This window comes from Salminus brasiliensis, chromosome 24, assembly GCF_030463535.1.
Source record: "Salminus brasiliensis chromosome 24, fSalBra1.hap2, whole genome shotgun sequence".
In the NCBI taxonomy this organism is placed as follows: domain Eukaryota; kingdom Metazoa; phylum Chordata; class Actinopteri; order Characiformes; family Bryconidae; genus Salminus; species Salminus brasiliensis.
The window spans coordinates 27,447,657-27,466,521 of NC_132901.1; the positions used below are offsets into that span (position 1 = coordinate 27,447,657).

The following is an 18,865-nucleotide window of genomic DNA, read 5'->3' on the forward strand; positions in this document are numbered from 1 at the left end:
CAGCGGCCTGTTTACGCTAATGGTATTTATTTATTTATTTATTTAGCAGATATTTTGATGTATTTAGGCTGAAAAGCTTGTCTAATATAAAATTATACAATATTAATTGTGTTTTCATTGATTTACCACACTAACCTAGTCACACAGACTGCTGTGATATGAGCCTTATAGCTCCAGTGCAACGCTCCCACCAACTTCAGACACCAAACAGATCAACGCTACTTTTGCGTTAATTTGATTGTATTCCAGTTTTCTATCTGTTCCACTTAGATGCTCAATTTTGAACATTTGACAGCAAAGCCTGAACTGAGTCTCACGCTGTGTCTTCTGTATTCCTTGACCAGAGACAGCAGTAAGCGTGAACAATGGCACTTTCGCCTGGGGCAGCGACGCCGATCCAGCTCTGAAGAAGTAAGTACCTTAGGTTTCCCTTTCCTAACTGTTTATTTCCAACAGGCTGTTACAGATTTCAGCACCACAGCACTAGGGGGAGCTCCTGAGTGGAGCAAACATCTAACTGTTGGCCCTATCTTCAGGAGATCGTTTGTGTTTGGGAGTCCGGAGACAGCATTGTTGGCCTCACTATTTCTGGGTGGCCCTCCCTCTCCCCCATAAGTCATTGTGATGCTAGTTAACATAACATCTGCTCCAGAGAGTCCTATTCTATTGGCAGTACTTCCTCTCTACAGGGACTAGACAAGTTGTGTTTGTATGTGCATTTGCACATCTCTGTCAGCAATGGGTGCAACTTAAAGTAGCTGAAATGTGTCCACAAATATTTGGACATTTGTAGTGTGACCGTCTAACAATGTTAGAATTTCATTGAACATTAAGATGATGAAGTTTAGCAGATGTTGGATTTTGGTCCCTGTTTTTGCGGCAATATGACGTAGAGCTTGTGACATTTGGACGTTGTCATTATTGGACGTCAAACCGATGTTGGCATTAGACATTGTCCAAACATTGAATTTTGGTCACCCTTTCTAAAAACATTGCCTATTAATTAGGTGTTATACTGCAGCCAAAATGCTTGGACCCCTGATGATTGCCATTTGCAGTGTAATTGTGTATATCAAATTGACTGTTACATTAATTACTTTTACCATGGATACCTCTCCCATTTGGAAATCTGGTATATGGCAATATAGTAATTTCAAATATGACATAAGTAAGGGGACAAAAGTATAGGGACATACCTCGTAGTTATTGAATTCAGGAGTTTTATTCTGTCCCATTGCCACTGATGTATAAAATCAAGCCCCTAGCCATGCAGTCTGCCCGGCATCAATACCTACATTCAACCAGATAACAACTATCAGTCGCTGTCTATCAGCGTTGTTGGCCGGGTAGCGTCAGAGTTTTATTTTTGAGTATAATGTTTCCATTCTCAGCATAGTGCAGGGCACAGGATTGTGGGATGTTTTGGCCAGCAAAGGCTACATCTGTGCTCCCTTCACAAATGGGCCAGATGGAGATGCCTCAGCGGGCAGCAGTTTATGGATTTGGGACATGATGTTGCCTTCAAGTGCTGCTTAAGTCGGAAAATTTATTCCATTTCAGACCCACTGTCTTGTAGGAGGCTTTGGACCGGTATAGTTTGTGATGTAAGACAAATATAATGTAAAATCAACAGCAGAGCACAGCCTTGGTTTATCAGCCATGTCCATTAACGTCCAGTGATTCACACTGTCCTACAGAGCTGTTTTACAAAGAATGGGATATATGGTGCTGGGCATAGCAGGACATTCACAAAGGTCAAACGTGGTCAGACGAATCAGACATGAAAACATGTGAGCTCAGAAAAACGATCCCCTGTAGCTGGGTCTAGCAGCTTTGTTCATAGGAGACTAAAAGTTTAGGGACACTTGTGTAATTATTTAATGCACTTAATTCGATAAATTTTAAGTTTTCTAGGTAGAAATCTGTTGCTTACTATACTAAGGTCCAAATATCAATGTGTATGAAATCTTTGTTTTGGTAAATAAATAGAAGCTATTTCCTATTGCTTGTGTTATACTGGAGCCAGGATGCTTGGACCCCTAGTGATTGCCATTTGCAATGTAATTGTGTAGAACTAAGTGGAAACTCTTAATAATAATAACTTCTTAATATCACATATAGTAATCTTGTGTATGGCACATGACAAATATGACATACACTGTATGGACAAAAGTATTGGGACAGCCCTTTTAATCACTAAATCACCATTGTTGACACAGTTGTGCAAATGCACACACATGCAGCTTGTCTAGTCCTTGTAGAGAATGTTAACCTGTTGGCACCATGCTCCTATTGCCTGGCGTGGGCTAGAGGGGTATAAAGCCCCCCAGCATTGAGCTGTGGAGCAGTGGAAGAACTCTCTGGAATGATGGATGGTGGAGCTCCATCCAATACTTTTGGGATGAGTTGGGGAGTTAGTGGGTAATCATCATCCAACATCCTGACCTCACTAACGCTGCTCTTATTGCTGAATGCAATCAAATCCTCACAGCAATGCTGCTCTAAAATCTAGTAGAAAGTCTTCTTCCCTGGACAGTAGAGATGGTCACTCCAACAAAAGCAGGATAAATCCTTTTTAATAGCTTTGATTTCAGAAAAAACACTGAATGAGTGTCCCAATACTTTTTTGTTTTTATAGGGTATGTGCCTATGCTGTGTGAAGACCATACAAACAGCTCTGCTAGGCTACTTAGCGCTTTAATTTGCACCCCATCCAAGTTGCTTATCTTTGCGTCACTGTAATTAAATCATCTACTTTCCATTTACCGTCAGAGAGGTCTGAACACTCTCCATGTATTAAGCAGAGCTGTGTGAAAGCTGGCCCTCTGCAATCAAAGGTCCTCACACCTCCTAACCAGCTATTGTTTAGCACTTAGCCCATTCATTCATGCACAACACGGCAGAAGAAGCCATTAGGAGATGGGAGGGGTTGAAAAGCTACTGTTCCAAATCAGGCCTGATGGTCAACCATCAGATTAGCCGTCAGCTGTTAGCCTAATTGCAATCAGCTAATTTTGATTGTGCGATTGTGTGTGCGCTAGTGCGTGTGCACCCAGACCCCCTCGAGTGAGGGTTCTAGCCGCTGAGCTGGGCGGCCGGTTCTGTTGCTTTGCTATGGTAAATGCACTTACCTGTACTCGTGTTCCCGCAGCGTGTCTCTGGAAATTAAACCGGGTCGTCTGGTGGCGGTGGTGGGAGCAGTGGGGTCAGGCAAGTCCTCTCTGATCTCGGCTTTGCTGGGGGAAATGCACAACCTCTCCGGCTCCATCAATATCAAGGTAATCAGGCCGGGGAAGAGCTGCTATTTGTGGGCTACTCGTCCACCATACAACATGAGGTTAGATCAGTGCTTCTCAGTCCTGTTCCAATCACTGCAGCCTTTAACAAGCTTCAACGCCTGGATCTGATCCCACAGTTAGATTGATCATCAGCTGATGAGTATTAGAGCAAACACAATGGAGTTCCTGCCAGGTCAGATGTCTACTGACTCAACAGTATCTAGGGTCTCAATGTTTTGGATTGCAGTAAAGAGAACCCTGAGGACGCACAGGTGTTCATCTTGGGGGGCTAAGTGTGCCTAAGTTTGACCGTGGCAGTGTTTACTCATTTACCAAAACTAGAAAATAGCCTTAATAGCCTTTATTACTAAATCATCTCCATTCCGGTCAGACAGTCCTGCTGCCCAAATATAATGTAAAATGAACCATGAGCCATGTCCATTAACGTCCAATGATTCACACTGTCCTACAGAGCTGTTTTACAAAGAGTGGGATAAATGGTGCTGGGCATAGCAGGACATTCACAAAGGTCAGACGTGGTCAGACGAATCGGACATGTGATTATTTAGTACACTAAATTCCACAAATACTAATTATATAAATATCCCATGCCTGTAATACCAAGGTCAAATGGTCAATATATATAAATCAGTTATAAATAGACGCTATTTCCTATTGCTTGTGTTATACTGGAGCCAAAATGCTTGGACCCCTAGTGATTGCCATTTGCAATGTAATTGTATAGAACTAAGTGGAAACTCTTAATTAATAAGTAGAACTTTTAGCATGGACGCATCTCCCATATGGAAAGCTAGTGTTTGACAATAAATGAATTTCAAATATGACATACACTATATGGACAAAAGTATTGGGACACATTTCTTAATCAATGAATTTAGGTGTGGGATTCAGTCCCATTCAGCCACAGGTGTAAAAAATAAGGCCCTAGTCATGCAGTCTGCCTTTCTTCCAGTAAAAACAGTAAAAAAGTAAAAAAAAAAATTACCACCCTGTTACATTACCGTTTAGTTTTAATTTAGATGAAAAATTAACTAAAAGTAAACTGATTTGTGTTTATTTGCAGCTGTGTTTAGACATTTTAGTCTGTGGCCAGTTGATTTTGATGGGAAGCAGTTTGACCAGTGGTTGATGTAGATGCAGATGCATGTAATTCAGTAGGGACAGTCAGAAGGTGGGGCTTTAAAAAAAGACATGTAGAAGCAAAGCAAACATTGACGGGAATCCATGAGAAATCCTGACACTTTACACTATTTAGATATCCGGACGCATTTTCACTACCAAAATATCCAGGAAAAAACCCTTACAATATCAATTAATGCAATTGTCCAAGTGTCAATGATTTTAACCATTAAAGGAAAATGATTGGTGGAACCTGTCTGGAAGCAGCTGCACTTCTGATTTTATTAACCAGTTAATTGTCTGCTTTATGGAAGCACTAAAGGTCCATGGATTTGCATATTTTAGTCACTCCTATTTATTATCTATTGTTTTATGGAGAGTTTTTAAAGACAAATTGATTATTAGTTATTAATAATTGTTATTATCTTAATTTAACAACATTTTATTTTCTCAAGATCTCTGGAAAACAGTGCTTGTTATGTCAGAATACTCGCTATTAAGTAAAAACATAAAATTTGATAACTAATTTTCTTTCCATTCTGCTGTGCTCCGTGACATGTTTACAACTGCTGATCAGGCCTAATTGATCTTGATTTAGGATCAATATGTCAAGAAACAAAAGGGTTCCTTATTGGGGCACGGACTGAAAGAGCATCACGTCAATAATACAAATCAGTGTTACATCCTAATAACAAAGACAATAACAGCACTGCCCTCTCTGTGGCCAATAAGGGTTCGATTCCTCGACCAGACAGGCCCAACCACACTAACTCTACCTTCCCCTACCTGTTTAACTTAAGTCACACGTAAGTTGCCTTGGATAATATCATCAGATAAATGCAATAAATGTCCTTTCACTAACGGCCGTTCATAAAGCTACGAGCATCAGATGTCAGAACAATCTCTGGAGTAAAACAACAGCGAAATAAATTAAATTAGCCTTTATGAGCGGCATAACTTAGTAGATTGGATATTGGCTGATATTGATTTAACCCGATCCAGTTCCGATCCTTTGTTTTCGCCGCTGCGCTGCTGTTTTAGAGGTGCCATAATCGGCCATTACAGGTAGAAATCTATAGCACCTGTACTTTTTAAAGGTGTCAGAGCAGTTTAAAGTTTGGAGTTCTTGTATTTGACTGCATTTGTTTCGTTTTTTCACCTAATGAGGAAAAATGTGAGTGTGCTTCTGTAATTCGACTGTTTCTCTGTTTTCTAATATTTATGATGGTGCCACCAAAAACATGTGCCAATGTTTCTCATTCCTGAGGTCATCACAGTGACTTAAAAGGAAATTATCATGCAAAACACCCAAAGTTTAACTGACTAAAACTCTAACTTAATATATATATATATTGTCGAGGTTATTATTTCAGCATAGTGATTTCTGAATGCTTTTAGAGTTCAGATATTAGTACTGTGATTAAATCTGAATAATAACTTCTTTACATTATAATTATTATAATCATTTCTCTGCATTACTTCAGCAGCTGTTTTTGAACAGTTGTCAGTTCTAAATAAATAAATAAATAAATAAATGCTCTAAATAGTAATATTATAATATTTAATATTAATATTTATATTTAAATTTAGGGGAAAGGTTGTTCATGGTTTATGAAATACAACATTGCCTATAAATAGTAAAACCAGAGAATCTGGTCATGTAGGGTGCTCTCTTCATTTTTCCGGAGCTGGTGTATCTCTGTACATGTGTATCAGTGACTTTACTGTCGGGTCATTTCACCTCTTTTCTTTGTATCTCTCAGGGAAACGTGGCGTACGTGCCTCAGCAGGCTTGGGTTCAGAACGCCACTCTAAAGGACAACATACTCTTCGGCTCAGATCTGGACGAGCAGAGGTTCCAAAGGGTGGTGGAGGCCTGTGCCCTGACGCCAGACCTGGAGCTGCTTCCTGGAGGAGTCCAGACCGAGATTGGGGAGAAGGTAAGGCCGGGTCTTGATGAAAGTGTAAGGAGCGAACAGTATGTAGATCCTCATGGTAATGTAATTGATTAAAAGTTATATTTACTATTAGAATATAAAAAATTAATAACGATTCATTAAAAAAATATTACAAATATGTCATACCTTTAAAAAAGGTCTCTGAGTGATAAGGTAGAAGAACCACATTTGGAAGAAAGATGTGTGGGGAATCTTTTAAGGGTTTAAAGAAGTCGATGTTTCAGATAGGATGGATCTTATGGCCGGTTCTATCCAGCTCTGATGTTCTGTCTCCCCACAGGGCATCAACCTGAGTGGAGGGCAGAAGCAGAGGGTGAGTTTGGCTCGAGCAGCTTACAGCTCAGCAGATCTGTACCTGCTGGACGACCCGCTGTCCGCTGTGGACTCTCATGTTGGGAAACATCTGTTTGAGAGGGTGATTGGACCCAAAGGCCTGCTTAAGGACAAGGTAAGTGATCCATTTTTTCAGTGTTCTTAATGCTGGATAAACTGCCACCTTGCTTGAAGGACGGGGCAGTTGTTTTAAAGAGTACAGTGCTATTCTACAGCAGGTCTGATCACCAACAGCTGTGTACAGACTTTCATCAATTATACCCAGATTAGCTTCCTGGGCTGAATGAAAAGAGCTGGTTACTGGTTCCGGGTTCTGATTCATGACTCAGGTAGAAGTGAGTGGAGATATGAGGGTTTAAAAGACTTCTATAGAAGCTGAAGTATCAACTCATATTAATGGGTGAATTCAAATAATAAAATAATAATAAAAGAAAATACTGCATAATAAAAAAATAATAAAAGAAAAATATTGAATAATAAAATAATAAAAGAAAATATTAAATAATAAAAGAATATATCAAATAATAAAATAATATATCAAATAATAAAATACAATATTGAATAATAAAATAAAATATTGAATAATAAAATGACAAAATATTACAATTATTATAAACAGAGTGCAATACGTTACACAAGTGTGAATCAGTCTAACAGTTCATTTTTAAAGGATTAGCAATACAGTGAGGCTCATTTAACCCTGAGTATGATTCAAGCTTTTCTAATCATCCTCAGCTCAGAAAGGTTGATTCAATTGATTCAAAACATTGATCTAAATATGAGCTTGTTTAAAGACGTGGCCCAGATGAGACCCAAGCTTATTACCCGGCCTCTTATTACAGCTCAGCCTGTCAGACTGTTTATATTCTATATAGCTGTACCTTAAATCTGAGACTGTGTTGAAAGCAGAGTAGCGGACATGGTCGACCGCTGCCACACAGTCGGCCTTTATGTCGAGGTAATTCATGTAGGAATGTAGGTGAAGTAAACACACATAACACATCACTCACCTCCAGCAGATCATTCAGCCCTCTTCCTTTCTCTGATCTGCTTCTCAGACCCGTATCCTGGTCACTCATGGGATCAGCTTCTTGCCGTATGTGGATGAGATAGTGGTGTTGGTGGACGGCATCGTTTCGGAGGTCGGCTCTTACAGCAGTCTGCGGGCTAGCAGGGGAGCTTTCTCAGAGTTCCTGGACACGTACGCTAAGGAGGAAAGCAATAGGTCCGATTCTCAAAGAGGTAAAGGTGCACGTATCTGTCACTGCACTGCACTGTGTACAGAGAAATGTGTCCTCTGCATAGTAAACACACACACACTAGTGAACTAGGGGCAGTGAGCACTAACACACACCCAGAGCGGTGGGCAGGCAACTGCAGCTCCCAGGGAGCAGAGAGAGGGTGAAGGGTCTTGCTCAAAGGCCCAACAGTGGCAGCTTGCCGAGCCGGGTATCGGAACCCACAACCCTGTCATCAGTAGCCGGAGCTCTAACCGCTGAGACTCTGAGATAATGAAGCAAAAATGTCCAGGTTTTTATTATTTTTTATTTTTCACTTTCTAATTCAAATTCATTTATATATTTTTTTCACGTAGCAGAACCATTTCTGGTTTCATAGAGAACCGATTTGTAAAAAAAAACGACGTGAAGATCTGTTAGATCCTCAGTTTTTAATATTTGAAGGTTCTTCACACATAAAACTTCATATGAAACTTCCTTTGTAGCTCCTTTAATCTGCAGGTCAATACTTCCACACCTCCAAAGTTCAGTCTTAAAAGCTGCCTCTCATCATCTCACCATCTACAAATGATGTTGAGGCCTGGGCTTGTGCTGGTCAGTCGGTCAGTTCTCTGAGAGCAGCAGCAGCAGCAGCTTCATCTTCAGCTTAATTTTCTCAGTAGGAGCTTCTTAATTGGCTCCACGTCGAACGTTGAGTCATCTTCCCACAACTGTGGATCTTCTCCCATTTGAAGGACCTTGGTTTTCTCTTCTTTCTCTGAAAGACAAAATCTTTCATTGGTGCTTTTCTGGTGGGGAGCAGGTGGTCTGGTGGTCTACCATGTCTTGCAGGAGGTTGTTTAACTAAATTTCCTTCTAAATCCTTATTTTCCTTCATGTTTCTTATGCAAGTGGATTATCATCTATGTAATATCATTAGAAACTTCACCTAAATTACTGGGAATTGAAGCAAATGAAGATCAGAAGGTCAGAAAGTAGTTGCAGATGCGCAGACTTGTATAGACATAGAGTCTACATTTAATAAATGCTCGTGTAGCAGCAATGATATCAGGAAATATACATATGAAAACATCAGATATCAGCATTGGCCTTCAGCTCTTTCATCCGTGCATCTCTTCAAGTATGCAGCCTATGAATAAATGCTGCAGTTGCTGTGTAGATACTACACACACCCAGGGACAACAGTAGAGTGTGTGGATCTGCAGACCCAAAGCAGACTCAAAAATAGAATTTGTGAGCTCTTTTGACTTTTTGTTCTTTTCTAATAACCTGCTGTCTGTGGAAAAGTGATCTTTGCATCTGAAAGACGCCGGCGGGGCCTTTTAAAGTGATTCTCTTTAGAAATCTCTCAAAAGGCTTCTGTCACCAATCCAAATGTGTACCCTGCAGTATTGATTGATTTCAGCATTGTTCTCCGATGCAGACTCCGCTTCAGACACCGAGCACATGGACATTGTGCCGGAGGGACAGGACCCGCAGCCCGACAGCCCCCTTGAGGACGTGGTCGCGGTCACACTGAGGAGAGAAAACAGCCTACGTCACAGCCAGCGCCATTCCCAGCGCAACGGCAGGTACCGCAGAGGTTTCTCTCGGCTGAGAACCATAGGAATCCAGTAGAGCAGTGGTTCCCAACCCTGGGCCTGGAGGACCCATACCTGACCCAGCTAATCAGATCATTAACAAGCCCTTCCTCGGTTGAAGGTGGTATGTGAGCTGGAAACCGGACAGAGCAGGGGGTCTTCCAGGACCAGAATTGGGAAGCACTGCATGTTCCTAATATTCTGACAGTGTCCTTTTCTCTTTGGTTAAGCATAAGAGTCAGAAGGAGCAGCACAGCCAGAAGCAGAAAGGAGTCAGACGAGGCAAAGAAAGGCCAGAGGCTGATTGAGAAGGAGGCAATGGAGACTGGAAAGGTATGTGGGACAATGCTACCACCCCCCACCCCCGTTCACCGTCACAGTCACCCATGCCATGCAATGCAAATGATGTCCAGAAAAGGGTAACAGGGTCCCGGGGGGGAGTGTGGTAACATCTCGGAAACAGCTAAGTTCATGGGATGTTCTAGAGCTGCCGTAATAAAGGTGTACCAACAATGGACACATTGAGTGTCTACCAATGGTACCATAACAGTGGTGCCCTATGGGCCACTGATGCCAGCGAGCGGTACAGAGCAATAGTCTGACCTCTACAGTCCATGCCTCATGCCTAACGTCCCGCTAGTGTCATCCGAGCTAAGGGTGGCCGTTCCCACTATTAGATTTGCGTCCATGCTCGGCCTGATTGTGAGGTTTGGGCTTGTGTACAGCTTTTTGATTGGGCATACAGTTTCCACATCATAGCTTGAATAAACTGGGTGCAAAAGTTTGCACACCCTTCTCACGGTGCTAAAAACACACTAGTAACATATATGATACAAATGCACTAGTAACACCCAACCAACCACATGTTGGTACCACAGCAACCATCGGAAAACCTTAGCAAGCACCTGGGATACCTTAGCAGTCACCCAAAATGCTATAGCAACTGCTTCAGCAACCACCAAGAGACTCCCTAGCAACACCTCAGCAACCACCTGAGATACCATAGCATTAAAGCTGTAAAACCCACCGCTGATTATTTACACACTGTTTATCATTCTTCCACCAGGTGAAGTTCTCTGTATATCTGCAGTACCTGAGGTCTATGGGCTGGGTTTACGCCACCACGTTTATTGTGGTCTACTTCATCCAGAACGTGGCCTTCATTGGGCAGAACATTTGGCTGAGTGACTGGACCAATGACGCTGTAGAGTATCCCAATGGAAGCACCTACCCTGCCCATATTAGAGATATGAGAATTGGCGTCTTTGGAGCTCTTGGAGTTGTGCAAGGTAAGATCTTCGGAGATCACCATGTGACCACTCATGTGAAGTGATGGTTCAGCTTGTCACTCCAAAACAAAGAGCCTACTCGCTTACAAAATGGTTAGAATGGAACCAAACACGGTTCTTCTATGACGTGGCTCAAAGAGGAACCTTAGAAGAAGAACCTTAAGTTACTGAGATACCTTTTCCTTCCTTGGTGTTATCCATTCATTAACCCGTTCACATACAATCATCAGTCGAATTCATCAAAATTCACATGCCAGAAATCATTGGACCTTCCAGATTAGAAGCCTACAAGGCCACAATGGCTCCCTACTGCAGAGTAGGAACCCATTGAAGAACAGTCCTGGAAGAAATGCTGCTGGTCTTCTGCAGAGTGCTCTTCAGAACTGAAAGATCCTGAGAGTGTGTGGAACAATTTACTGGTTGCAGCGACTCCAGGTTGCTGGCCCTCTACATGGGACTGTCATTGGTCTTCTTGCTGGGAATAGTTTTGCCAAATGAGTGTTTCATCCTTTGATATGTAAATGTCAATGGGTACTTCACATGACCAAGAGAAACTGCAAGGAAAACAACAGCAGTGTTTTTAGAGCACTCTGGTACAAAAGATAATAACAGACAGACTTCTATAGCAGCGTAGAGCGCAGCCATGCTTTCCTCCACCGGACTGAACTAACACAACTAATGAAAGATGCTCCTCCTTTGATGCTTTATCCCTGTCATAAAAAAAATACCTCACTTCATTTTAATTGAGTCAAAGTCTATCATAATATTAAGAAATTCCGCCCTTAATATTTTAAGTGCATGGCTATTACAGGGCGTCCTGCAGCAGCTTCATCTCCAGTTCTCCAGCTTTCTTCTAAAGCATGGCCACCACTGGATGTTATTGATTATTCCGCAGTCAGCAAAGCTTTTCTGAATAGGAAAAAAACAGTTTTACATTCGTACATATTTTAGTTTGATCATTTGTCAATTTATGCAATTTATGCACTTCTATAGTTCTTGGGAAGTGTCTCTGTCACTGCAAATAGGAGAGCTTTCAGCATCTAGTCTTGATTCTAGTCTGATTCTGGTCTGCAAAGACCAGAGTTGTGCCACTGAAAGTTAAGGAACCTTCTATAAACCTGAGAAATTAGTCAAACCTTACGCTTGTGTAAATCAACTGTTTGGCACTTTACTGGTGAGCTTAGTGACCATAAAGGCACTGGTAGGCCGACTTCTCACCATAGTGAAGAACAATCCTCAAACACTCTTCAGGAGGCAGGTGCAGATGTATCTTGAGCCCTACTCAGGCAGGATTAGTTCCATGTGGGGAGGGGAGGGGGGTAATGTAATTGTTACCAGAATTTCTCAGTGATTTTAGCCCCTGAATCTGAATGCTGTGCCATGTCGGTCATTTTTACGGTCAGTAAAGATTCCGTCGTCTTTACCGTAGCCGTAAAAAAAAAACCTCAGGTCATATTAATCCTGTATGAATCAACATTTGGGTAAATATGTCATCAAATACTGTGAAAAAAAGGAGCGTTTCAGGGTTTTTCTCAAGTGTGGAGGAGATTGAGGAGGCCTCAGATTTGTTGTATATGGGCCAGATACCTCAGTCAAATCCAGAAGATGAGCCAAAGGACTCCTCAGAAGCCTGACTCTGCTGGCTGTATTGCATAGCCTGTAGCCTACATATTTATCATTTTCACATTATTATTATTATTATTGTCATTGGGTTATATAATTGGGTATCTTGCTTTTTGGAGAAGACTGCAGTGTACACATGGAGTAGCCACTCCCATCTCTAAAGACTGGTGTCCACAGAAAACTCAATACACAGATCACACTGCAAGATGCAGAACCACTAGTTAGCCACAAAAACACATTGGCCAGCTCACAGTTTGCTCGAAAGTACTTTCCACAGGCCTTCTGTCCTTATATTTGTTAACCTTGGTTTTATGCATCCACACAACCTCTGCAGCTCTTTCAAGCACTTCCTAGCCAACTGTAATCTTCTCTAATCATCTCTTTATGGTCACCAAGCTCACCAGTTCTCTCATTTTCATAGTAATGTTCCAAACATATGAACAGTTCAGTAAGCGTAAGGTTGGGCTGATGTCCCTCACAGTCTTAGTCTCGTTTCTCAATCTTATAACGGGTTCCTGGTTTAACTTTGGTCCTCATGTCGACTCCAAAGGGGACCAAAAGCCTAGAATCAAGAATCTAGATCCTCAAAGCTTTCTTATTCCTGCACTAATGAAGCAATTGAAACCCTGTGAAGCCCCATGTCCCAAAGAATGTAGTGTCTTAAATGGGGAGGTGGGGGCCAGCTATGAAAAGTGCTGAACTGAAAAAAGTGAGATCTGAGAATCTGAGAATGAGAACTTTAACTACATGCTAGTTGTTTGAAAACAGATTTAAAACTTGAGTTTAATCAAAAGAAAAACACCAGATTTGAGTGATTTCAGTGTTTGAACACTGGCTCCCCAAAGAAGTCAACCAGGTGCTTAAGTACATGTAGGAACAAGTACATTGAGGAACCCTGCGCTCCAGCCAGAGAGGGACCTCTGCAAACTTCTGTTGGCTAGAAGTGTGTGCTAGAAAGTGGGAAAACTTTCCTGTTCCTCTGGAAGTCGGGCTTGCACTCAGAAAGTGTTTATTTGATAATATCACAAGAAATGAGCAAGCAGGTCGTCAGTCGTTCCGAAAATCGGACTCTAAAATGACTCACCGCCCACCGGCGTGCAACATGAGCTTGGGTTAATGACTTCCACATCCAATGTAGCGCTCTACATGACATCGAGGGAGCCGTTGTGCATGCACTGTGTCTCTCTGCCAGTTCTGCATTGAAAGAGATGCCCAGGGACTCGTCTGTTTGTTGGTTGGGACGGTTCTTTCTATTCTCATACTACACTAGATAAGACATTAGATATGTCTGTCATACATTTCTGAAGAGCTTTAGAGAGCAGGGTTTCTGAAAAAGCTTTGTGAAGTGTGATGACTTCAGATATGACGACAATGGTCTGTACGAAGCATTATTACCCACTGAGTAACCCAGCAATAAGACAGGACTAGAAGATGCAGGTTGATGCATATTGGTCATTAATGAGGACGTCTCTGGTCCTCAGTATTAATTGTTTGGTCAATTGGCTCTGCTCAGCCTACGTAATTTAGAGCCATGCACTTCAGCTATAGCATCCCTTTAGATGTAGAATGGGTGGCCTAATTAGTGCCTGGTATAGAGGACTTTCTTCTGATGACATAATTGAGGACTCAACCTTACTGAATAAAAACTGGGTTAACACGATCACAGTGGGAAATAAGAGTGCGTGAAGGTTTGCAAACCCCTATTTTGGTAGAGGATGTAGCTGCGCTGTAGTGGAGGAGGTACCCAAGTCCAGTTTTGCTAAGGGCCCCAGGAAGGCCAGCCCAGGCCAGGTCTGTCGATGCTCCAATCAGCAATAAAAGCAGTCAAATTAGCGGTAAAGATTTGAACCGTTTCAACGTAAAGATTATCTTCTGCCGGAGCACAGCAGCAATCAGCCCTGTGCATCATTAATGCTAATGCAGTTCCATTAGCCCATCTACGATCCCATCGATTTCTCAGTCTATCTGCCAAAGCTTTACCTGTTTACAAAGGTCTTCATTCAACAGTATGACCTTACCCTCGCTCCTTCCATCAGGTTTCCTGGTGTTTGTGGGCACTCTGCTGCTGGCTGATGGAGCTATCTGCGCCTCCAGGACTCTACACGCTCGACTTCTGTCCAACATCCTCAGAGTGCCCATGCTGTTCTTCGATACCACGCCGTCGGGTAGGGTGGTCAACCGCTTTGCAAAGGTACATTTAGTGCAGAGGAAATTTACAGACGTTGAAAATACCAGAGGATTCGTCTTCCTACAACATACAGCACATCCTTCAAACACTGCAGAACACTGTGTTTAGCCTCTCATACAGCATGCAGCTGCCCTGCTTGCTTGAGATCTGCATGTTTTAAGGAACCACCCTCAAAACACACTTCTTAAGCCCCTAAATACCATTCTTGAAAGGTTCAGTCGTGCCTCTGCTAACGCAATTATCCCGTCACATATTCTCAGTAGAACAATTCTGCCTTCAACAAACACAAAATGTAACTATGGCTCCAGTTGAAGGTGGAACTTTAGCTTCATGCTGAGTGGTTACATCTCATAGTGGTTATGTCTTTAAAGACTTACACTTTATAGACAAAAGTATTGGGACACTTGTTCATTCATTGTTTCGTCCCTTCCCTTTGAAATCAAGGGTATTAAAAAGAGTTGATCCTGCTTTTGTTGGACTAACCGTCTCTACTGTCCAGAAAAAAATGCTTTCTACTAGATTTTGGAGGAACATTGCTGTAAAGATTTGATTGCATTTAGCAACAAGAGTATTAGTGAGGTCAGGATGTTGGGTGATGATCACCACCCCACCTCCCATCATCCCCAACTCATCCCAAAAGTACTGCATCCATCATTCCAGAGAACACAGTTCTTCCACTGCTCCACAGCTCAATGCTGGGGGGCTTTATACCCCTCTACTAGCCCATTCCTGGCATTATTAGGCAGCATGGTGCCAATAGGGTCATGATGTTTATCTGCTGCAGAGAGTCCTATTCTATTGTCAGTACTTCTCTACAGGGCCTGGACAAGCTGTGGATGTGCATTTGCAGGAATGGGCGCAACCTAAAGTAGCTGAATGCATTGGTTAGAAGGGGTATCCACAAACAGTGTTTTTTTTATGGACCTTATTATGGTCCCTTATATTCTGACTTTATTTCTTAAATATGACACTTTCCATGTTTTATCAGATGGGGTGTACTTGTTATTGTCAATGCTTTCAGGGAAGGTCCTTAAGATCATTAGGTACAGGCTTTTGAGCTGGATGTTAGCAGGCAGACAGTGAGCTGGCCACACCTGACAATAGGCAGCCTACCAGCGTAGAAATAATGACTGTGGTGTGAATAATGACCTGCCACCAGCAGCAAGCAGGCTTTTGCCTCTTGCCTCTGTCTCAGGGTAGATCTTTCAGTATGTCAGCAGGCTTTTTTTTCTCTTTCAGGACATGTTTACTGTGGATGAGATGATCCCTATGTCTTTCCGCTCGTGGGTTCTCTGTCTGCTGGGAGTTCTCGGGACGTTGTTCGTCATCTGCCTGGCCACCCCGCTCTTCACAGCCATCATCGTGCCCATCGCAGTGGTCTACTACTTTGTTCAGGTAATACTGTGGGGCAACTTTCAAAGCAGCTCAGTAGGTCTCAACATTGTTGCATTCAGGCCTCGGGATGGACTTTTTTAACATCATCTGAAAGCTCACACCACCCCTTCACGTCCTCTGTGGTTTGGTCATAGCTGCGAAGGCCGGAAATAACTGGGAATGCTTTGAAAATTGGAGGGGAACAGTACGTCTCTCTGTTTCTGGGGGCAGCTTGTGGACATGGCCAGCAAAAATGGTGCAGTCAAGGACAGAAGAAGAGGAATTCTCACCACTGCTGTAATACACGGTTACACCCATCAGCCATAACAGGAAAACCTCCTGCCTAAAACTGTGTAGAGCCAAAACAGCTCTGACCCGTCGAGGCATGGACTCCACACGGCCTCTGAAGGTACAGTCCTGCTGTGGTACAGTATCTGGCACCAAGAATTTAAGTCCTGTGAGTTCTGAAGTGCCAGTGATCCAAGGTCATCCTTCTTTGGAGCACTTTTAGTAGGTACTGACCACTGCATACCTGGACCACCCCACATTAACCTGCTTGCTGATGTTTTGGAGAAGTTCTGACCTAGTCATTGTCTAGAACATCACAGTTTGGTTCTCGTCAAAGTGTCTCAGATTCTTACGCTTGTCCATTTTTCCTGCTTCATCACCTTCATCACCTTCAAGAACTGACTGGTTCTTTACTTGCTGCCTAAAATATCCGGCAGTGGTTTTAATGTTATGGCTGATGAGTTTATTCCACACCCATAGATATCACCTTCTCTTCCAGTAGCTGATCTTTGAAACCTACTGAGCTTAAAATGAGCTGTTTTAACTGAAGCTCTTTACTTAAGAAGAGTATCATGATGAATGGACCAATAGAAATGCTTCCCTGGAATAAAACTTTTGACATTGACTTCCTTTGAAAGTTGAGAAGCTTTGACCCTCCTCCTGTAAAGCTGCAGTTCCGGAGATGCAAAGTTTAATGATGCACCACAGTTATTCAAAGCCTCGGGCTAATTTATCATCACATTCATCATTATTGAGGCAATTAGTCAAAATATTTATGGCAGAAGCAGATCCGACTCTCAGATGAGACACAGTCACTGTAACAGGGCCATGGATCAGAATCTTTTACTGAATAATGACACTAGGCCTCATTTCATAACCATGAGGCCGTATTTCTTTAGAAGACATTTCTTCCTAAACGCCTCTTACACAGGTGTCCTGAAGATCCTGACACTCCTCAGTGTTTCCCTGTTTGGAATTGGTTAGGGTTAAGAGGACAGTGGGATCCATCACTATAAAAGAAGAGCTGTGAACAGTTCAGCTCTTCAAAACACACCATGGACCTGACCTAGACTTCCTCTTAAGACTTTCCTCAACAGCCTTCCTCATTTACGAGAAGTCTCAGGAAGACATTGGTAAAGGAGGTCCAGTGTGTTTATGTTTTATTATTGACAGAGAAAACATTGTACACCGATCAGCCATTATATTAGTACCACAATATTAGTACTGACCGGTGAAGTGAAAAAAAAAATCTGTGATTGAATGGATTAGGCAGCAGGTGAGTCTGTTCTTGAAGGCGGCGTGTTCTTGAAAGCAGGCAGATTGGGTCAGTACCTACCAAAAAGATGCTGCGGGAAAGGACGACCAGTGAACCGGCGACAGGGAGGTCCCACGCTCATGGAGGTCCCACCTCTCAACTTATTGGACTTGTCTGTGGAGGTGTCCAGATACCACAGGACACCTTCAGAGGTCATGTGGAGGCCATGCCTCAAATGGTCAGATCTGTTGAGGCGGCACACGGGGGACCCACTCAATATTAGACACTATTATACCTATTATTAGGTACTAATGTTATGGCTGATTGGTGTATATAATGATAATTAGGGTGCATATAATCATACTTTTATGTCTTGGGATACCTTGTATCCCAAAATGTCAACAAAACCTTCTGAACTTTCAGTGGATTTTGGAGCATTTCTATTGGTTCATTCATCATGCAGTTCTTAAACAATATAAAGATTAACGCCCACATTTAGAGAAAAGTGAAAAATTACAGAAATGGAAAAGGTATGCAGGCCAGTGCTCCGCTTGTCAGACCTGTCCGGTTGTTCCTTCATGCTCTCCTTTGTTTTTTGCAGAGATTTTACGTGGCCACGTCTAGACAGCTGAGACGACTGGACTCAGTCTCCCGCTCTCCCATCTACTCCCACTTTGGAGAAACAGTCTCGGGCCTCTCCGTCATTCGGGCCTACGGGCATCAGGATCGTTTCCTGGAGCGCAACAAAATCACTATTGACGACAACCTGAGGAGCGTCTACCCTTGGATCGTTTCTAACAGGTCTGCAGCTTTGAGCTTTGTGTGGACTTTAAGGCCATGACTGACCGTTCATGCCGTTCTATCAACCCTTCTCCATTAACAGAGTGATATCTCAGTGCTGCTGCTGCATTTACTCATTAATTAGATATGTGGGGGACGTGATCTAACCGCAACTAGAACCCACCCAAACAGGAACACAGGTCACGCAGGTGTGGTTTAGTATAGGTACTCAATAAAAAAGGCTGAAGTGGGATTCTCAGAACAGAGGCTACATGATTCAGACCGCTAATATAAATAAAACACTCTTATTTTTAATCTACACTGACCAGCCATAACATTAACACCACTAAGAAAACAGGTGCCATTGATTATATGGTTCCAAAATTTCCTCTGTCAAAGGTTCTACATATTACTAGAACACTCAGTTCTTGAAGGTGATGAAGGTGTCGAAAAATTGACAAACTGTGAGGTTCTAGACAATGACTAGGCTAGAACATCTCCAAAACATCAGCAAGCAGGTCTTGTGGGGTGTTCCAGGTAC

At 42.5% G+C, this 18,865-nt stretch overlaps 1 protein-coding gene across 1 annotated transcript in view; it reads left to right on the plus strand.

Annotated features, from left to right (window-relative positions):
• The window catches only part of LOC140547098 (ATP-binding cassette sub-family C member 2-like), a 48,962-nt gene that overhangs the window by 19,141 nt on the left and 10,956 nt on the right, over positions 1-18,865 (plus strand). Inside the window, exons 15-25 of the mRNA XM_072670625.1 lie at positions 345-411; positions 3,152-3,278; positions 6,182-6,358; positions 6,657-6,824; positions 7,768-7,951; positions 9,371-9,518; positions 9,758-9,860; positions 10,594-10,816; positions 14,476-14,630; positions 15,867-16,022; positions 18,146-18,345. Coding sequence (XP_072526726.1) covers positions 345-411; positions 3,152-3,278; positions 6,182-6,358; positions 6,657-6,824; positions 7,768-7,951; positions 9,371-9,518; positions 9,758-9,860; positions 10,594-10,816; positions 14,476-14,630; positions 15,867-16,022; positions 18,146-18,345 — 1,708 coding nt within the window. The remainder of the gene's footprint in view (positions 1-344; positions 412-3,151; positions 3,279-6,181; positions 6,359-6,656; positions 6,825-7,767; positions 7,952-9,370; positions 9,519-9,757; positions 9,861-10,593; positions 10,817-14,475; positions 14,631-15,866; positions 16,023-18,145; positions 18,346-18,865) is intronic.